The 17,411-nt window shown below is 34.9% G+C and overlaps 1 protein-coding gene across 1 annotated transcript in view; it reads right to left on the minus strand.

The window, feature by feature from the left end:
* The window catches only part of LOC102860030 (probable ATP-dependent RNA helicase DDX60-like), a 191,875-nt gene that overhangs the window by 13,152 nt on the left and 161,312 nt on the right, over positions 1–17,411 (minus strand). Inside the window, exons 27-28 of the mRNA XM_006896669.1 lie at positions 16,733–16,854; positions 14,296–14,443 (exon numbers count right to left, since the gene is read on the minus strand). Coding sequence (XP_006896731.1) covers positions 14,296–14,443; positions 16,733–16,854 — 270 coding nt within the window. The remainder of the gene's footprint in view (positions 1–14,295; positions 14,444–16,732; positions 16,855–17,411) is intronic.

The raw sequence follows: 17,411 nt of genomic DNA on the forward strand, positions 1-17,411 counted from the left end.
CGGTTGGCGCAGGATAGAGCAGGGTTTAGGGCTGTTGTGCATAGGGTCGCTATGAGTCAGAAACGACTCGATGGCACATAACAACAACAACAACAGTTGTTCAACTAATGACAAATTTGGAAAAGAGATTTGAATAATGTTTGTGCCTTATATTCCAAAGATCCAAAGTATGACTTGAATATATTTTCTCCAAACCAAGTTACTCTTCAATTTTACAAAGTAACAATCATCTGACATATTTTCCTATTAATTAGATTTCTATTTATCCTACAGTTAGTGGTCATTTTTTTTAATATTTCTAAAAATCAATATAATAAGTAATATTTCAGAATTGTGGAATTCATTCTGAATGATCCATTGATGATTATTTAGAATGATAAGTTTCCATAAGTTTTACTTGGACAGCCTATTAATAATGTTTTATTCTATATCATTATATGTACAACTTTTTAGTACTGTATTGTCTTTTATTTTGTTGTCTCCTGTTTTATTTTTTCATTTTATTTTCAGAGTTACTTCATATACAATATTTTACTCATTTATTCAACAAACATGGATTAAATGTCTATCATATACCAGGAACTAGTTTAGATTTGTGGATGTGTTTGAGATAAAAAGAAAAATATCTCATCTGCCTACTATAAGAGCCTGAAATATGAAGAAGTTATTCTAAAGCCCTTTGTTAGATTAAGGACCTAATGCTTTGAGACTTCCTTTGTTCCAGACCAGTCAACTGGTAGCCTTAACGCAGCGTCCATCCCAGTGCTCCACAGGTTCAAGTAGTATCTATGTATCCCGACTCTAAGGTCATTTTTGAGTGAATTTCAATACAACATATTTTACCCTAACCTAAACAGAATGCTGATCTTTTAAAAAGAAATATATCTCTGTGTTTATAGGACTACTGAATGTATTAAAAATATGTTAGTTCCATATTATTTTTAAAGATTAGTGTGAATGCATTAATAAAAATATAAAACCAAAATTTTGTTATTTTCACTCTTCTATTTCAGTGTGCACCTGCTCAGAAGTTAATTTCCTGATGCTATTTTAATAACAAATTACAAATTTAAGAAAATGACTTAAATAACTGGGGAAAAAATGAAATATCACTACAAAGAGACTAAGTAAAGGCCAACATGGACATTAGAAAAGACTCTAAAAATTGCACTGGAATGCAAAGAGACCCAAACAAAGGGAAGGAAGACTGATGGAAGAGAAATTAATAAGATTTCAAAAGAAAGCACAAAAACACAAAACAAGCTGTTAGAATGACATAGTGTAAAAAGTTATAGTTAGAAAGTCCAAAGGGAAGAAAAGCCTGAGCATTTTTAAGCATTTGAGAAAATTAAAAACCTAAAAATTTAAATCTCAACTTGAAACGCTGAAAGATTCTATGGACAAAATCTTGATGATACCAAAATAAGGAAGGAATACATAGAAAAGAAAATTAAAAAAAAAAAAGAATTGGTTGAAACTGAGCTATTTCAGGAAGTGACACATGAGCAAGAACAAATAAAATGAAAGAAGATGTTCAGGCTGTACTTGAGGTATTGGTGAAAATAATAAGAGATTAAGAATTGGTGAAACACCAATTGGCATGTTTAAACAAAAAGACGCAACCCCCAAATGTGCTCACTTGTCTGTGTCAAGAAATTTGAAAAAAGAGTCGGCTGACTAGAAGGGATACAAATTTGTTCATTCTTCTCTTTGAAAAGGAAAAGAAAACTTCTTTCATTGTTATACAATCCCTCCCCGAAGTCCACTCCACTATACAGACTTTATTCTGGAATCCTCTCATGACAATATTACCTAAACCCTTTTATACAGTTCTCTCCCTCATCCCTTTCAATGCAGTATATATTATTTAACCCCTTTTTCTCAGTCTCCCTCAACCCCGATGTCAGTACCATTTTACAACAGTGGCACTATGCAGTATTTATCCTTTTGTGTCTGAGATATTTCGCTCAGCATAATGTCCTCCAGGGTCACCCATTTTTAATAATAATTCATGAGTTCCTTGTTTTTTAATGCAGTGTTGTATACCATAGCTTCTCTATCCATTCGTTTGTTGATGGGCACTTAGGTTGTTTCCAACTCTTTGCTATTGTGAACAAAGCCACGATAAACATAGATGTGCATATATCTGCTTGGGTGGCAGTTATGGTTTCTTTGGGGTCTATTACTAGTAGTGGAATTTCTGGGTCAAATGGCATTTCTATTTGTAAATTTTTGAGAAAGCGACATACTGTCTACAGGTTGCACCATTTTACACCCCCACCAACACAGAATAAGGGTTCCAGTTTCTCCATAACCTTGTCAGTATTTGTTGTTTGCTATTCTGTTAAATTTTACTGTTCTTACTGGGGTGAGATGATGTCTCATAGTTGTTTTGATTTGCATCTCTTTTAGAGCTAGGGATTTTGAACGTTTCTTCATGTGTTTGTTTGCCTTCTGAATGTCTTCTTTGGTGAAGTTTCTGGTCATATCCTGTGCACATTTTTCACCAGAGTTGTTTACTTTTATCTTGTTGTGGTGCTTGAGCATTTTATAAATTCTAGATATAAGTCCCTTATCTGTCTTGTCATTACCAAATACTTTTTTCTAGTCTTTGGCTTCCCTTTTTACCCTATTGGAAAAGTTTTTGGATATACATAGAGATTTAATTTTTAAAAAGATCTCATTCATCTATTTTATCCTTTCCTGGTTGTAAATTTTTCAGGATGCTTGGAAGACAGTGTGTGTTGTTGATTAGAACTTCTAGAGTTCTTCCAAGCTTTTCTTTAAGGAAGTTTTTAGTCATTGGTTAGTCCTAGGTCCATGATCCATCCACATAGAGTTGGGTTTTATGTATGGAGTGAGGTGTGGATTTTCCTTGAGTTGTCTGCACATAGTTTTCCAATTTTGTCAACAAAATTTATTTAACTAATTTATCTCATTGTCAAAAATCAGTTGATAATAGGTAGATGGGCGATTTATGGGTTCTTAATTCTATTCCATTGATCTATGTGTCTGTCTTTGTATCAGTACCATGCATCTTGACTACGATGACAGTGTAGTGGGATTTGAGATCATGGAGTGAGATGCCTCCTGCCTCTTTTCCTCTTTTTTGGGGTTTCTTTCCTTGTTAGTTGAAATTGGAAATTGCCTTTCCATCTCGTTGAAGAATGGAGTTGGTATGCATTGGGATTGCATTGACATTGTAAATTGCCTTTGGTAAAATTATGATTTTCACAATATTGAGTATTCCTATCCATAAACAAGGGACATTCTTCCATTTCTCAAGGTCTCTTTTTGTTTCTTGTAGTAATATTTTATAATTTTCTTTGTGTGTTTTGAGGAAATCTGCTACATAACAAGGATATCAGTTGAAAGACTAAAGAGAATCTGATCCAAGACATGTTCTTTTTCAGTTCCTTCCTTTTCATTAGAAAGTTGGACAATGAATAAGAACGAAAGAGGAATGATTGCTGTCTATGAGTTGTGGTATTGGAAAAGAGTGTTGAATATCATGAACCACCAAGCAAACAAACAAATATATCTCTGGAAAAGGGCAACCAAATAGCTCCTTAAAGACAAGAATGGGGAAACTTTGTCTCAAATAGTTTGGACATGTTGTTAGGAGGGAACAGACCTCCGAAAAAATGTGTAAGGACAGAGAAGGAGAGGAAGATCTCCAAAAGAAAGAGTTGACACAGTGACTTTAACAATGGACTCCTGCATTTTTTAAATTGAGAAAATTATGCACATTCATGGATGTTTTCCACAGGACTGTTGTGCATGTTAGTTACACCGATGGCACCTAACAACAATATCAACAACAACTAGATTACATTTATTATCATATACTTTTGAAGGTCATAAGTCTGAAAGGTGTTTCAATGAGATTAAAATCTCTACAATGTTGTTTTTCTTTTAGAAGTTTTGTAGGAGAATCCATTTGTTTGCCCTTTCCCAGAATCTAGCGGCCATTTCCTCAGGTTCTGTTGTCCCCAAGATAACTGCCAGGACAACGTGATCCTACACCATAACACAATCTCTATTTGCTATGGTAAACCAATTGCGCAATAACTGTACCAGTGTAAAATAACTTATCATGAAATAAAGATAAGCTAAAATACCCAGTAAAAAATAGTTGGTAAAAAAATATCCAATAACAGCCTCCTGCTTAAACTTTTTAGAATATTCTAACACTTTTATCAGAATTAGACAATTCAGTTACAAATTGGGCAGATGTTGTGAAATGATTCTTCACAAAAGAATATATACAGTCAATAAACACATAAATAAATGCTCCAGATCATTAGTTATTGTTGCTCTTGTAAGGTGCTGTCAAGTACAACTCAGAGCCACATTATGAACAAAAGATCTGAACCTTAACCTATCCAGCACAAACATCACTAGCTCTGATACACTTGAGTCCTTTGTTAATTCATCTCATCCAGGTTCTTTATCTCTTTGGCTGACCTTCCATCTTTGCAAACATGATTTCTTTTTCCAAGAATAAGCCCCTCCTAACCACATGACCAAATTATGTGAAACAAAGCTTCACCGCCCTAGCTAGCCTCAAAGGAGTCGCCTGGTTGAATTTTCTCCTAAATATCCTTGTTTAATCTCTTGACTGTCCATAGGTTATTCAATACTCTTATGTCACACCACAACTCAAAGACATCAATTCTTCATCTGTCATCTTTATTCATTGGCAAAATTTCAGATGAATATTAACTAATTGAAAAAAAACCATGATTTTAATTGGGTGCACCTTAGTCTATTAACTGATATCTTTTTTTTTTCTTTTTTTAATAGAACTTTAGAGTTCATTGACAACATATTTTCTCAAAGAAACATAGTTTTTCTGGTTTAACAACTGCTGGTACCAATCTGTTTAACAAGGCTGTTTACTCCAAGCAAGGTAAAATTATTGACAACTTCATAATTTTGTCATCTATCATGATGTTGCTGATTGTCCCAATGGGGAAGACTCTTGTCTTCTTGATATTGATAGTCAAGGCTGTGGGGTTTATATCTTCTGCAGCAAATGTTTCAATTCTTCTTCACTTTCAGCAAGCAAAGTCATGGCAAGCGCATAATATAAGTTGTTGATTAGGCTTCCTCCATTTTTGCAATGCATCTTTCTTCATTAAGTCTAGCTTCTCACTAGCTATTGTTGTTATGTTCAATCAAGTTGGAACCAACTCATAGCTGATTCTCTGGTAGGTTTTTAAAGGCTATAAATTGCGTGGAAGGAGATTGCCCATTTTCCTACCAATGAACAACTGAGGAATTTGAACCCTATGAATTTGGGTTGCCTGTGCAATGCCTTACCCCTAGGCTGCCAGTGCTTCCTCACTAGCTATTAGAAAAATATAAATTAGAACAGCAGTTAAATATCACCACAGCCAAGAAATAAAAGCAATGTTCAACAGAACAGCAATAAATCAACAACTGTTCGTGAGTATGCATAGAGACTGTAACTGCCATGCATGGCTGGTTGGAATGTAAATGGTACAGCTACTACAGAAGACTGTCTTGTGTTTCTTTTAAATTTGAAAATAGAGCTATCATTTGAGCCAGTTATTTGACTACTTTCAATATACCCTAAAGAAATAAAAGCTGTGACACAAACAGATGTAGACACACTCATTATTTGCACACCATAGAAAAGAGGTGGAAGTAGTCCAAGTGCCTAATTGCAAATGAATGGATAGAGAAATTTTGGTTCACTTACACAATGAACAACGAAGATTTCATGAAACTTTCTGTAACAGATGAGTCTATTTGATATTATGCTGAATAAAATAATTGCATCACACACACAAAAAAATCAACAAACCCATAAATAATGTACACGACCACCACTATAGGATTATTATGGTAAGGTGAAGAGGGGTGGAAAGAAAGGATAGATAATAAACATTGTCTTGGGATAGGTGAAGGGAAGGACAGTGTGAAACGAATGGATGATTAGACATTATTTTTGTTGCAATTCACAATTTGGAAGAGAGACATTATGATTTAATGGAAAGAAGGGAGGAAAGACTAAAGAAATAAAATTAAGGTAAAGGAAAGGTATAATGAGGTTTGATAAGACAAATAATGGTATTTGTACAGTGGAACTTGCTGTTATAAGACAAAGTATATAAGGGGGAATGAATGAAAAATAATTCTAAAAAAAAGCACAAGGTTCCACGTGCCGCCACATATCCAGTCAATTAACTACATATCTGCCTTAAATTTTTTTTAGTGTGTCCTGGCTTGATCTCTTGCCTGTGCTAGACTGTGGCACCATTGCCTGGGGGACACACAGCTCCAACTGGAGGCCCCCATCCCTGCTGCCTGAATGCCTGAACCTGCCATCTGCAGGGCCTTACCCCACTGTTTAGACATTCCCACCTGCCATCTGGAAGCCTGGCAATTTCCCTCTGCATGGAATTCTCATCCCCACCCCCTGGATGCTCTGCCCACTACCAGGAAATCCAGACTCCGCCACCTGGAGGACCTGATCTCATCATCTGGAGGACCTGTTCCTTCCTACCACCTAGATGCAGTGACTCCAATGCCTGGTGGAAAAGCCATTGTCACTCCTCTGAACTGTACCAGAGACATCAGTATCACAGGTGAACCTCCTCCTTCCCAAAGCATGAGATGCCTTTAGCCCAGGACACCTTTGATTGGCCTACCTATAGCAGTTGTCTAACAGAGGAAGCTACTAAGTTACAGGCCATATCTCTCCCAAATTGAAACAAGTGTTCCCTTGAGTCAAAAGTTCAGAAAGAAACTCAGGTAGGGTTGCTACCCCACCCTCCTCAAGAGCAGTGACATCAGATCTAGAGCCTATTATCACCTCAAAAGTATGTACCAAAAGAGTGACATGGAAGAATGAGGTTGCCACACAGCCCACACAAACCCAAAAAAAGATGTCATGCTTAAAAAGTGACACAGTACCAATGGATTTCCTGAAACCAGAAAGTCTGATGGAACTTTCTGACACAGAACTTAAAAGAACAATGATTGAATATTTTCAATGGGAGAAAGACAAACTGGAAGAATTACAGGACACCGCAAGTAAAAACCAAGATGAACTTAAAAAAAGAAAATCAACCCAAAGCAATGCAGATAAAACAAATGAGGTATTAGATGCTCAGAAAAAAAACAAGAAACCACAATCCAAAAGATGAGGACCAATGGTTCAGATGATGTCAACTTGTTTGAGGGATACATGAACAGAGTTGAAGAAATGGAACACAGAAGTAATGAAATAGAAGATAGAATTATCACCACTGAACTGCTAGAACAAAAAGCAGAATCAAAAAAGGAAGGCAAGAGAAGAAAACTTAAGAATATGTGGGACACCATCAATAGAAATAACATGTGCATCATCAGAATCCAAAAAAGTTGCAGAAGAATTACTAGTATAAAACTTCCCAGGCATAATTAAGAATGAGAGAATATATATTCAAGAAGTTGAGTGAACACCATATCGAGTAGACACCAAAAGAAAAACTCCAAGGCATATTATAGTCAAATTTACTAGATCCAAAGATGAGTAGAGAATTCTGAAAGCTAATAGGGAGAAAGAAAGAATAACCTATATGGGAGAGCAAATAAAATAAAAAGCTGGTTTCTTAGAAGAAACTATGCAAGCAAGACATTTAATGATAAATACAAAAAACTCAAAGAACACACTGTCAACCAAGATCACAATACCCAGCAAAACACTCCATCAAATATGAAGGAGAAATCAGGATATTCTCAGAAAAGCAGAACCTAAGGGAGATTGTAAAACAAGACCAGAATTGCAGGAGACACCAAGACATCCTCCTTACAGAAGTGCCACAGACAGTAGGATGGACCAAAGTAACCAGCAACACCAAAAAGAACTCAACAAAATATTAATCATAGTACCTCGCCTCTCAATAATCACCGCTGAATATGAATGGTTTAAATGAACCACTGAAGAGAAAAAGAGTAGCTAATTGGATAAACAAAACAAAGCAAACAAACAAAAACAACAAACTCAAAACATCAATATGCTCTCTGTAAGATACACACCTGAAAAGTGAAGATAAATAAAGATTAAAAATAGAAGGGGGAAATATACCAAGCAAATGACGAACAAAAAAAAAAGCAAGAGTAGCAATAATAATCTCTGAAAAAATAGATTTCAAACCAAAAATCATTACAAAGGACAAGGAAGGTCACTACATAATGTTTAAAGTGTCAGATTTCAAATAAAAAATCATTACAAAGGACAAGGAAGGTCACTACATAATACTTAAAGTGTCAATAAAACAAGAGGACATAATGATAATAAATACCTAGGCATCAAATGATAGAGCTGCAAAATATATAAAATAGATATTAATAAAATGGAAAAAAGGAAATAGACAACACCACTATAGTAGTTGGAAACTTTAACACACCAATCTCAAGAAAAGAAAGAACACCAAAAAGAAGCTCAACAAAGATGCTAAATAATTAAACCACACAATATACCATCTCAATCTCATAGATATACAAAGGCTAAAACACACCCAAAAAAGTGCAATATACCTTCTTCTCTGATGTGCATGGAATGCTCTCCAGAATAGATCACATTTTAGGTAACAAAGCAGTCATCAAGAAATTTTTAAAAACAAAACAAAACAAAACAGAAATGATACAAAGCATCTTCTCAGATCACAATGCTACAAAATTAGAAATAAAAAGGGGATAAAAGAGAAGAAATCATACTTTTGGAAGCTAGCTGAATAACATTTTGCTTGAACATGAGTGGGTACTAGAAATAAAAAATGAAATTAAAATGTTTCTTGAAATAAATGGCAATGAAAACACAAGTTATCACAACCTCAGGAAGCAGCCAAAGTACTATAGCACAGCAATAAGCAAACACACAAAAGGCAAGAAAAAATTACAATTGTCTCTAACACAACATCTCAAAGAAATTGAAAAAGAACAGCAAGACAACCTAACATCTTCTAAGAAAACTGAAATTAGAAAAATTAGGGCAGAAATAAATGAAATAGAAAACAGAAAAAAACAATTGAAACCATCAACAAAACCAGGAGTTGGTTCTTCAAAAAGATCAATAAAATCAACAATGCAACTCGATGGCATTAACAACAATAACATCAACATAGAAAGATCAGCTGGCCCAGTGGACAGAAAGTGATACTACCATGCCTAAGGTGGGTGACTTTTAATCTGCGGCCCTCGAGCCTGTCTTTCATTGTTTTTGTTCAGACATTCCTCTAGGTCGTATAGCCCTGGTGTACAAGTTACCATACAGCGGTAACTTGTGGTTGCCGTGAGGCTGAACACTGTGACACTGTTATGTCAAATACATTAATGGCTGGTTACCCAATGAGGACAGAGAGTGGGGTGGAGGGTCCCAATTAAAACAAGCATGGAAGGTGGAGTGGTATCCACTTCCATAATAGCTTGCCTCCAGAAACCCTATGAGCCTGGAGAGAGGATGAAAGACACCCAAGCGTTGAGGACTCTCCTTCATAATGTAGCTATGAGTCATCTGCAACTAGACAGCACTTAACCACAACAACAACAGCAACAAAGGAAAAGAAAGAAAAGACACAAATAATCCAAATAAGAGATGAAAGGGGCAATGTAGCAGCAGAACCAACTAAAACAAAAAGGTTAACAATGAAATATTATAAAAAACTGTACTCAAACAAATATGAAAACCTAGAAGAAATGGACAAATAGGTAGAAACTCACAACCTCCCTAAACTGACAGAGACCAAAATAGAACACCTAAACAGATCCATTACAAAAGAAGGAATTTAAAGAGTAAAAAAAAAAAAAAAAGCCTAAAAAAAACCCCTGCACCAGATTGTTTTACAAGTGAATTTTATCCAATATGCAGAGGAAAACTGTCATCAATTCTATCATCAATCATTCTGTCATCAATCATATTTCAGAAAATAGAAAAAGAGAGAATTCTCCCAGACTCATTCTATGAAGCAAATATATCCTTGGAAAGACAGTGCCAAAATAGAAAATTATAGGCCATTATCTCTCATGAACATAGATGCAAAAATCCTGAATAAAATCCTGGCCAATAGAATCCAATGATAGATAAACAAACAAAAACAAATTCAAACAAACAACAACAACAAAAACACCACAATTCACCATAATCAAGAGGGATTCATAACAGGTATTCAAGGATGGTTCAGCATAGAAAATCAGTGTAACTCATCACATTAACAAATCAGAGAACAAGATCCACTTGATCCTATCAAATGGTGCAGAAAAGGCCTTTGACAAAATCCAACACCCTTTCCTGACTAAAACACTCAACATAAAAGGAATAGAGGGGAGTTTCCTCAACAAAGTAAAAAGTTCATACAAATACTAAGAGCCAATTTTGTTTGCAATGGTTGGAGATTAAAGACATTCCTTTTGTGAACAGGAACTAGGCAAGGATGCTCACTATCACCTTTCTTATTCAATATTGCATTGGATGTCTTAGTGATAGCAATAAGATAAGAGAAGAAAATAAGAGGTATCCAAATTGGCAAAGAGGAGATAAAATTATCTCTATATGCAGATTATAGGATGGTAATTTAGGAAGCCCTAAAGACTCAGCAAGAAAACTAGTGGACATAATTGACCAATTCAACAAAGTGGCAGGGTACAAGATCAGCATACAAAAATCAACTGGATTTCTCTGCAGCAACAAAGAGAATACAGAATACAGAACTGGAGTTAAGAAAAACAATATCCATCATAGTAGCTAATCACAAGATTAAATACTTAGTAGTAAATCTATAAAAACACAAAGGACCTATTCAATGGAAATTTCAAAATATTACTACAAGAAACAAAGAGATCTGGAGAAATGGAAGAATATATCATGCTTTTGGATAGGAAGACTCAGTATTATAAAAATAAAAATTGTGCCTTAAAGGCACTCTACAAGTTCAATGCAATCCCAATACAAATATCAACTCCAATCTTCAACTAGATGGAAAAGGCAATTTCCAATTTCATCTATAAAGGAAAGAAACCCCAAATAAGCAAAGCACTACTTAAAAAGAGAAAAAAAAGAAGGAGGCATCTCACTCCCTGATCTCAAATTTGACTACACTGTCGTAGTGGTCAAGACAGCATGGTACTGGTATGAATACAGACCCATAGATAAATGGAATGGAATTGAGAACCCAGAAATCACCTCATCTACCTGTGGTCGACTGATTTTTTGACAAGGAGATGAAATCAGTTAAGTGGGGAAATGACAGCCTCTTTAACAAATGGTGTTTGTAAAAATGGAAAATATCTGCAAGAACTCAAGCAAGATCTACCTGTACCTCACACCATACACAAAACCCAACTCAAAGTGGATGAAGGACCAAGGATTAAACCAAATAATATAAACTTCAGCAGAGAAAAGCTTGTAAGAACTCTAGAAGCCCTAATCCACAACCTTAACTGTCTCCCAAGCATCCTGAAAAATTTTCACCCAGGATAGAATAACATAGATGAGTGGGAGCTTCTAAGAATCAAATTCCTATGCACATGCATAAACTTCTCCAACAGGGTCAAAAGGAAAACCACACACTGGAGAAAAAAAAATATTTGGTAATGACATGTCTGACAAGGGACTTAAAGATAGAATTTCTAAAATACCCCAGCACCACAACAAGATGAAGTTAAACAACCCAATCACAAAATGGGCACAAAATATGAACATACAATTCATCAAAGAAGACATTCAGATGTCAAAGAAACACATGAAGACATGTTCAAAATCTCTAGCTCTAAGAAAGATGTAAATTAAAACAACATGAGATATTACCTATTCCCAATTAAAATAGCATAATTCAACAGAGCAGCAAACAACAAATTACGGCAAGGTTGTAGATAAACTGGAAGTGTAAAATGGTGCAACCACTCTGGAAGGTAGTATTGCACTTTCTCAAAAAGCTGGCAATAGAAATACCATTTAACCCAGCAATTGCAATACTGAGAATATACCCTAAATAAATCAGAACTACCACCCAAACTGATATATGCACATCAGTGTTTATTGCTGCATTGTTCACAATGGCGAAGAGATGGAACAACCCTAATGCCCATCAACAAATGAATGGATAGAGAAGCTGTGGTATATTCACACAATGGAATATTATGCAGCACTGAAAAGCAAAGAATTAATGAAATCTCATACAAAATGGGTTGACCCTGGAGAACAATGTATTTATTGAAATATATCAGTTACAATAGGACAAATACTGCATAATGTAACTGTTATAAAACAGGACTAAGAAAAGAGGGAATAAATAATGTACACTGCATTGAAACTTATGAGGAAAAGAACTGTTTAAAAGGAATATATGATTAGTTATTATTTGCATGACAACTGTCCAGAATAAGAGCTGCATAGCAAAGTGGACTAGTGGTAAGACTGGGGGAGGAAATTCTGCAACAATAAAAGAATTTTTTTTCAAAGAGAAAAGCCAACTGAGGGTTGGGTAGGGAGGAAAATATGCAACAATGAATGAATGGCACTTAAAAATCTCAGTTAAAGACAAATAACAAACAAACAAACAAAAAAGCACAAGAAAAAACAAATATCCCAATAGTCCTTACTTCTCCATCACTTTTCTTCCTACTATGCAGGATGTGAAGGGAAAGAAAATACTGTCACCTTCCTATTTTCCTTTCCGTTTTCTCCATTTTTTAACTTTGTTGTTGTAGTTGTTGCTATTATGTGCTGTTGAGTCAAGTACAGCTCATAATGATGCTAGACACAATAGTTCTGCGGTATCCTGAACCAGTTTCACTGTCTCTGTCACATCTACCCTCATTACTTCAGTTATGTCAATTCATCTAATCCAAGAATTTTCTCTCCTGCATGTCCCTCAACCCTTCCAAGTATGATATTCTTCTCCAAAGACTGATCCTTCTGACTATATGCCCAAAGTATGTAAGATGAAGTCTCAAAATCCTTTCCTCCAAGGAGCAGTTTAGTTTCACCCTCTCCAGGACAGACCTGTTAGTTCTCTCAGCAGTCTATGGTATATTCAATACTCTTCTCCAGCACCGCACTGAAAGGAATTGATTCTTCTGTCATTCTTGGTCATTGTCCAGCTCTCTGATGCATAGCAATTAATTGTGAAGGCCATTGCCTGGATCAGATACACCTTAGTCTCTAGACTGTCATCCTTTCTTTTCAGCACTCTGGAGCGGTCACTGAGAGCATATCTCCCTATTGCAATTTCTGGCTCTTTGGAGGGTTTTTAAAGGCAGTTAATCAGATAGGAAGGAGATAGCTCATCCTTCTCCAGCTGAGCAGCTGGTGGTCTCAAACTGCTTGCCTTCAGGATTGCAGTGCAACTTCTTGCCAATAGGCCAACAGAGCTCCATTAAGGGTTTTTACCTTGGGACACTGAATATATTCTCTACTCCCTATGTCTTTTATTTCACATGATTAATTTTATTTAATTTTCCTTATATTTTTATAGTTATCCTTTCTTATTCACTGTCAGATCCTTGACTATATATATATACATATATATACTTAATTTTTAATTTTTTTAATTGATTTTAATGAAAGTTTACAGAGACTCAGGGTTTCCAGTCATTCATTGTTGCACTTTTCTCCATATCCACCCCCAACAGTATGAATACTTTATAAAAGTCTTGGTTAATTCCTACAGAAATTCAGGAAACACAACCTACTGATGACCAATATTGAATACTGGACTGTTACATTTCTCATAATTTGACATTTGTTTGGATTTGAAAGATGCAGTAATTAAAAGTAGAAAATAATTTGAAAATATGTGACTACTTAAACATTGTATAAAGGAAAATCATGGTGGCAAGATTAGTTTTAAATAATATTCACTATTTTCAGCTACAAAATTTCAACAGCACATATCTGAAGGAATCTGTACATTTTAATATACAGAGTACATTTTAATGTACTCTCTTTCTTCAATCATAAATATGATTATTTGCAAGACCTGGTTTATATGTGAAATTGGTATCATACAGAAATGAAGGGTGACCATAACATGTCATGACTGCCAAATTATATCATTACATACTTTCCAACACACTGAGAATCATGGCCTAGTTAACCTGACAAATAACTTTAACCTTCAAAGACCCCATTACACTTACCTTTCATCATGGCATGAGGTAATTGGTAAATAAGAAGGCTTATTGTTGCTTTGTTCTTATTTTCTGAAGTTTGGTTTTAACATAAAAAGTACTTTTATTTTTTAATTGACTTATTATTTTGTTCAAGAACTTTAAGAATCTTACCAATTTCTGAGAGAGGTAGTTGGTATTCTTTTCTCATGTCTGCCAACTTAGAAATTGTTAAAAGGAAAGAACCAAAGTTCCTGTGAACCCTATTGTTGTGTTCCTCGATTACTGTGGCAAAGTCTTTGGGAAGATCTTTTAGAATTACCTAGAAACAACAAAAAGGATGAACATAACTACTCAAAATTGAAAACAGGATTACTTGTATTTATTCTAAGACAATGACATCAAAATATTTCTAAATAAAAATGGAAATATGTTTCTAATAATTTCTATTATTTAAATCATAGTGTAAAAATTACTAACTAAAAACACTTGCAATTCCATCACTGAAGTGTTTTAGTGATAAAGAATTTGGTATTCAGTATTTTATCCCAGACTTTCATTATGAACTTTATATTACAATATTCAGTTTTTGGGTCTGTTGTTTCTAATATTTTATCTGGAATAATCCTTCATACCAAATTTTTGTAGCTGTATAATATTGTCAGATGGACAGGTAGGTATATAGACAGATATAGTATAAAAACATCATCTAAAATTTTGCTAATCATTCTTCCTATTGTGGAGATGGGTTTCAATTAGAAATAACTGTTATTCCTACAACATTCGCATTTATAGCTTTAATTATACCATTATAAATTTCTAAAAAAATACTACAATGGTATATATCTTTTTACCTTCCTATCAATATACTTGTTAATTGAAATACAGTGTATATTTATGTTTACAATATTTGTGTGAATTTTCTTAATTTTAATGTCAGAAAAGTTATACATTTCATTAGATCTATTTTGCATTTGAAAACTTGTTAAACTTTTATTCATTTTAACAATTTTTCCAATGTTTGTCTTATTTTTTCCAGTCACCAGTTATTCAAGTGTAAATAACAAGCAGTACAAAATAAAAGCTCACATTTATTGCATGTTTTTCATGTGCTGATCCTATTGCTATCATTTTGTATATGTTAATCAATTTAATCTGTATCTGTGGGAGGATTGATTCCAAGCCCTACTGTCACACCAAAGTTCAAAGAAGCCCAGTGCCTTATACTAAAAGGCTTAGTTGTTTTTATCATCTCACCCTAGCAACAATGGCAAAGTTCAACAAAGCAGCAAACAAAAAATTCTGGCAGGGCTGTGAAGATACTGGAATCTTCATTCACTGTTGGTGAGAGTGTAAAATAGTGCAAGCACTATTGAAGGTGATCTGGCACTGCTTCAAAAAGTTGGAAGTGGAAATATCATTTGACCCAGCAATTCCACTACTGGGAATATACCCTAAAGAAACCAGAACCACCACCCAAACAGAGTTATGCGCACACATATTTATTGCTGTCTTACTCATAATAGCAAAGGGATGGAAGCAACTCAAGTGCCCATCAACAAACAGAACAACTATGGTACATTCATGTAATGGAATACTATACAGTATTGAAAAATATTGGACTTGTAAAAAATTACACAGCATGGGTGACCCTGGAGTACATTACTCTGAATTAAATATCTCAGTCACAAAATTACAAATTCTGCATAATACCAATGTCATAAAGCAGAACTGACATGGGAAGTTGGGGAGAGAATAGGGAGTGAATAGATAATGAACACTGGACTGGAACAGATGAAGGAAAGAACTGTTTTAAAGGAATGAAAGCGATATATGATAGGGATTATGGTTATCACAAGAGGCCAGAATGAAGGTTGCCTAGTGGAGTGTAAAGGGGGAGAGGGGGAGGCGGGACTGAGGCGGGGGGGGGGGGGGGGAATTGTATACCAGTGAAGGAATTTTTCTTTCACTTTTCAAAGAGAAGAGCTAGAATAGCAAACTTGGGGGGGAGGGGTGGGCAAGGAGAAAAGTGCGACAATCAAGGAATGGAAATCCAAAATCTTTGTAAATGTTCATTAAAATTAGTTTAAAAAAGAAAAAAGGAATATATGATTAGACATTGTGTGTATGACAACAGTTCAAAGTTAAGTACATTGCAAATGGACTAGGGAAGGGGGAAGGGAGGAAATTGTGAAACAATGAGTAAATGAAAGTCCAACTTTTCTGTAAACTTTATAACAAAAAGCCTTAATATTTGTATATAATCTACATACATGTTCTATATACTTTAAATCCTTGCTAGATTACCGATATGTATATAGAACTTTATACTCTTTCTTAGTTTTCAAGGAATTGCTGTGTCCACTGTATTACTTCCCCCCACCCGGAGTATTTTCAATCTAACACTTCATTGAACTGTCATACGCAGAACCCATGAATGCAAAGGGTCAACTAAACCAATAATTAAGTTAGACACAAACAATCTCAAATGAATACTTGAAAACCAGTTACAGGCAAAGCAATATTACATGCTATGGTATATCAGAGATTATTTTTTTGCAAAATGACTTTATAAAGAATAATAAGAAGTTAATATTATTGTATTTCTCACCACTGAATGTGAAAATGCTTTCTCAAATTTTTTCACACAGGGAGGCAAGTATCTTCTGCCAAAAAGATGTGCTAACACTACCACTAACGTTTCCATCACTTCCTCAGAAAATTTCTTTGGGCCTGTTTTAAAAGAAAAAGGCTATATTTCAATACTTTAGTACAAAAATTCTTTATCTTAAAAATATACTTATTCACACCACAACAAGATAAAGGTAAATAATTTAATAGAAAAATGGGCACAGGATATGAACAGACACTTCACCAAAGAAGACATTCAGATGGCTAACAAACACATGTTAAATGCTCAAAATCTCTAGCTCTAAGAGAGATGCAAACCAAAACAACTATGAGTTATAATCTCACCCCAGTCAGAATAGCAAAATTTAACAGAACAGCAAGCAACAAAAGCTGGTGAGGTTGTGGAGAAACTGGAACCTTTATTCACTGTTGGTGGGAGTGTAAAATGGTGCAACCACTGTGGAAGGCGGTATGAGGCTTTCTCAAAAAGTTGCAAATAGACATACCATTTGACCCAGCAATTCCACTACTGGAAATATACCCCAAAGAGACCATAACTGCCCCCCAAGCAGATATATGCACACCCATGTTTATTGTGGCTTGTTCACAATAGCAAGGAGTTGGAAATAATCTAAGTGCCCATCAACAAACGAATGGAT

Source organism: Elephantulus edwardii, unplaced genomic scaffold (assembly GCF_000299155.1).
Source record: "Elephantulus edwardii isolate Elephantulus edwardi_28Jun2011 unplaced genomic scaffold, EleEdw1.0 scaffold00188, whole genome shotgun sequence".
Classification (NCBI taxonomy): Eukaryota; Metazoa; Chordata; class Mammalia; order Macroscelidea; family Macroscelididae; genus Elephantulus; species Elephantulus edwardii.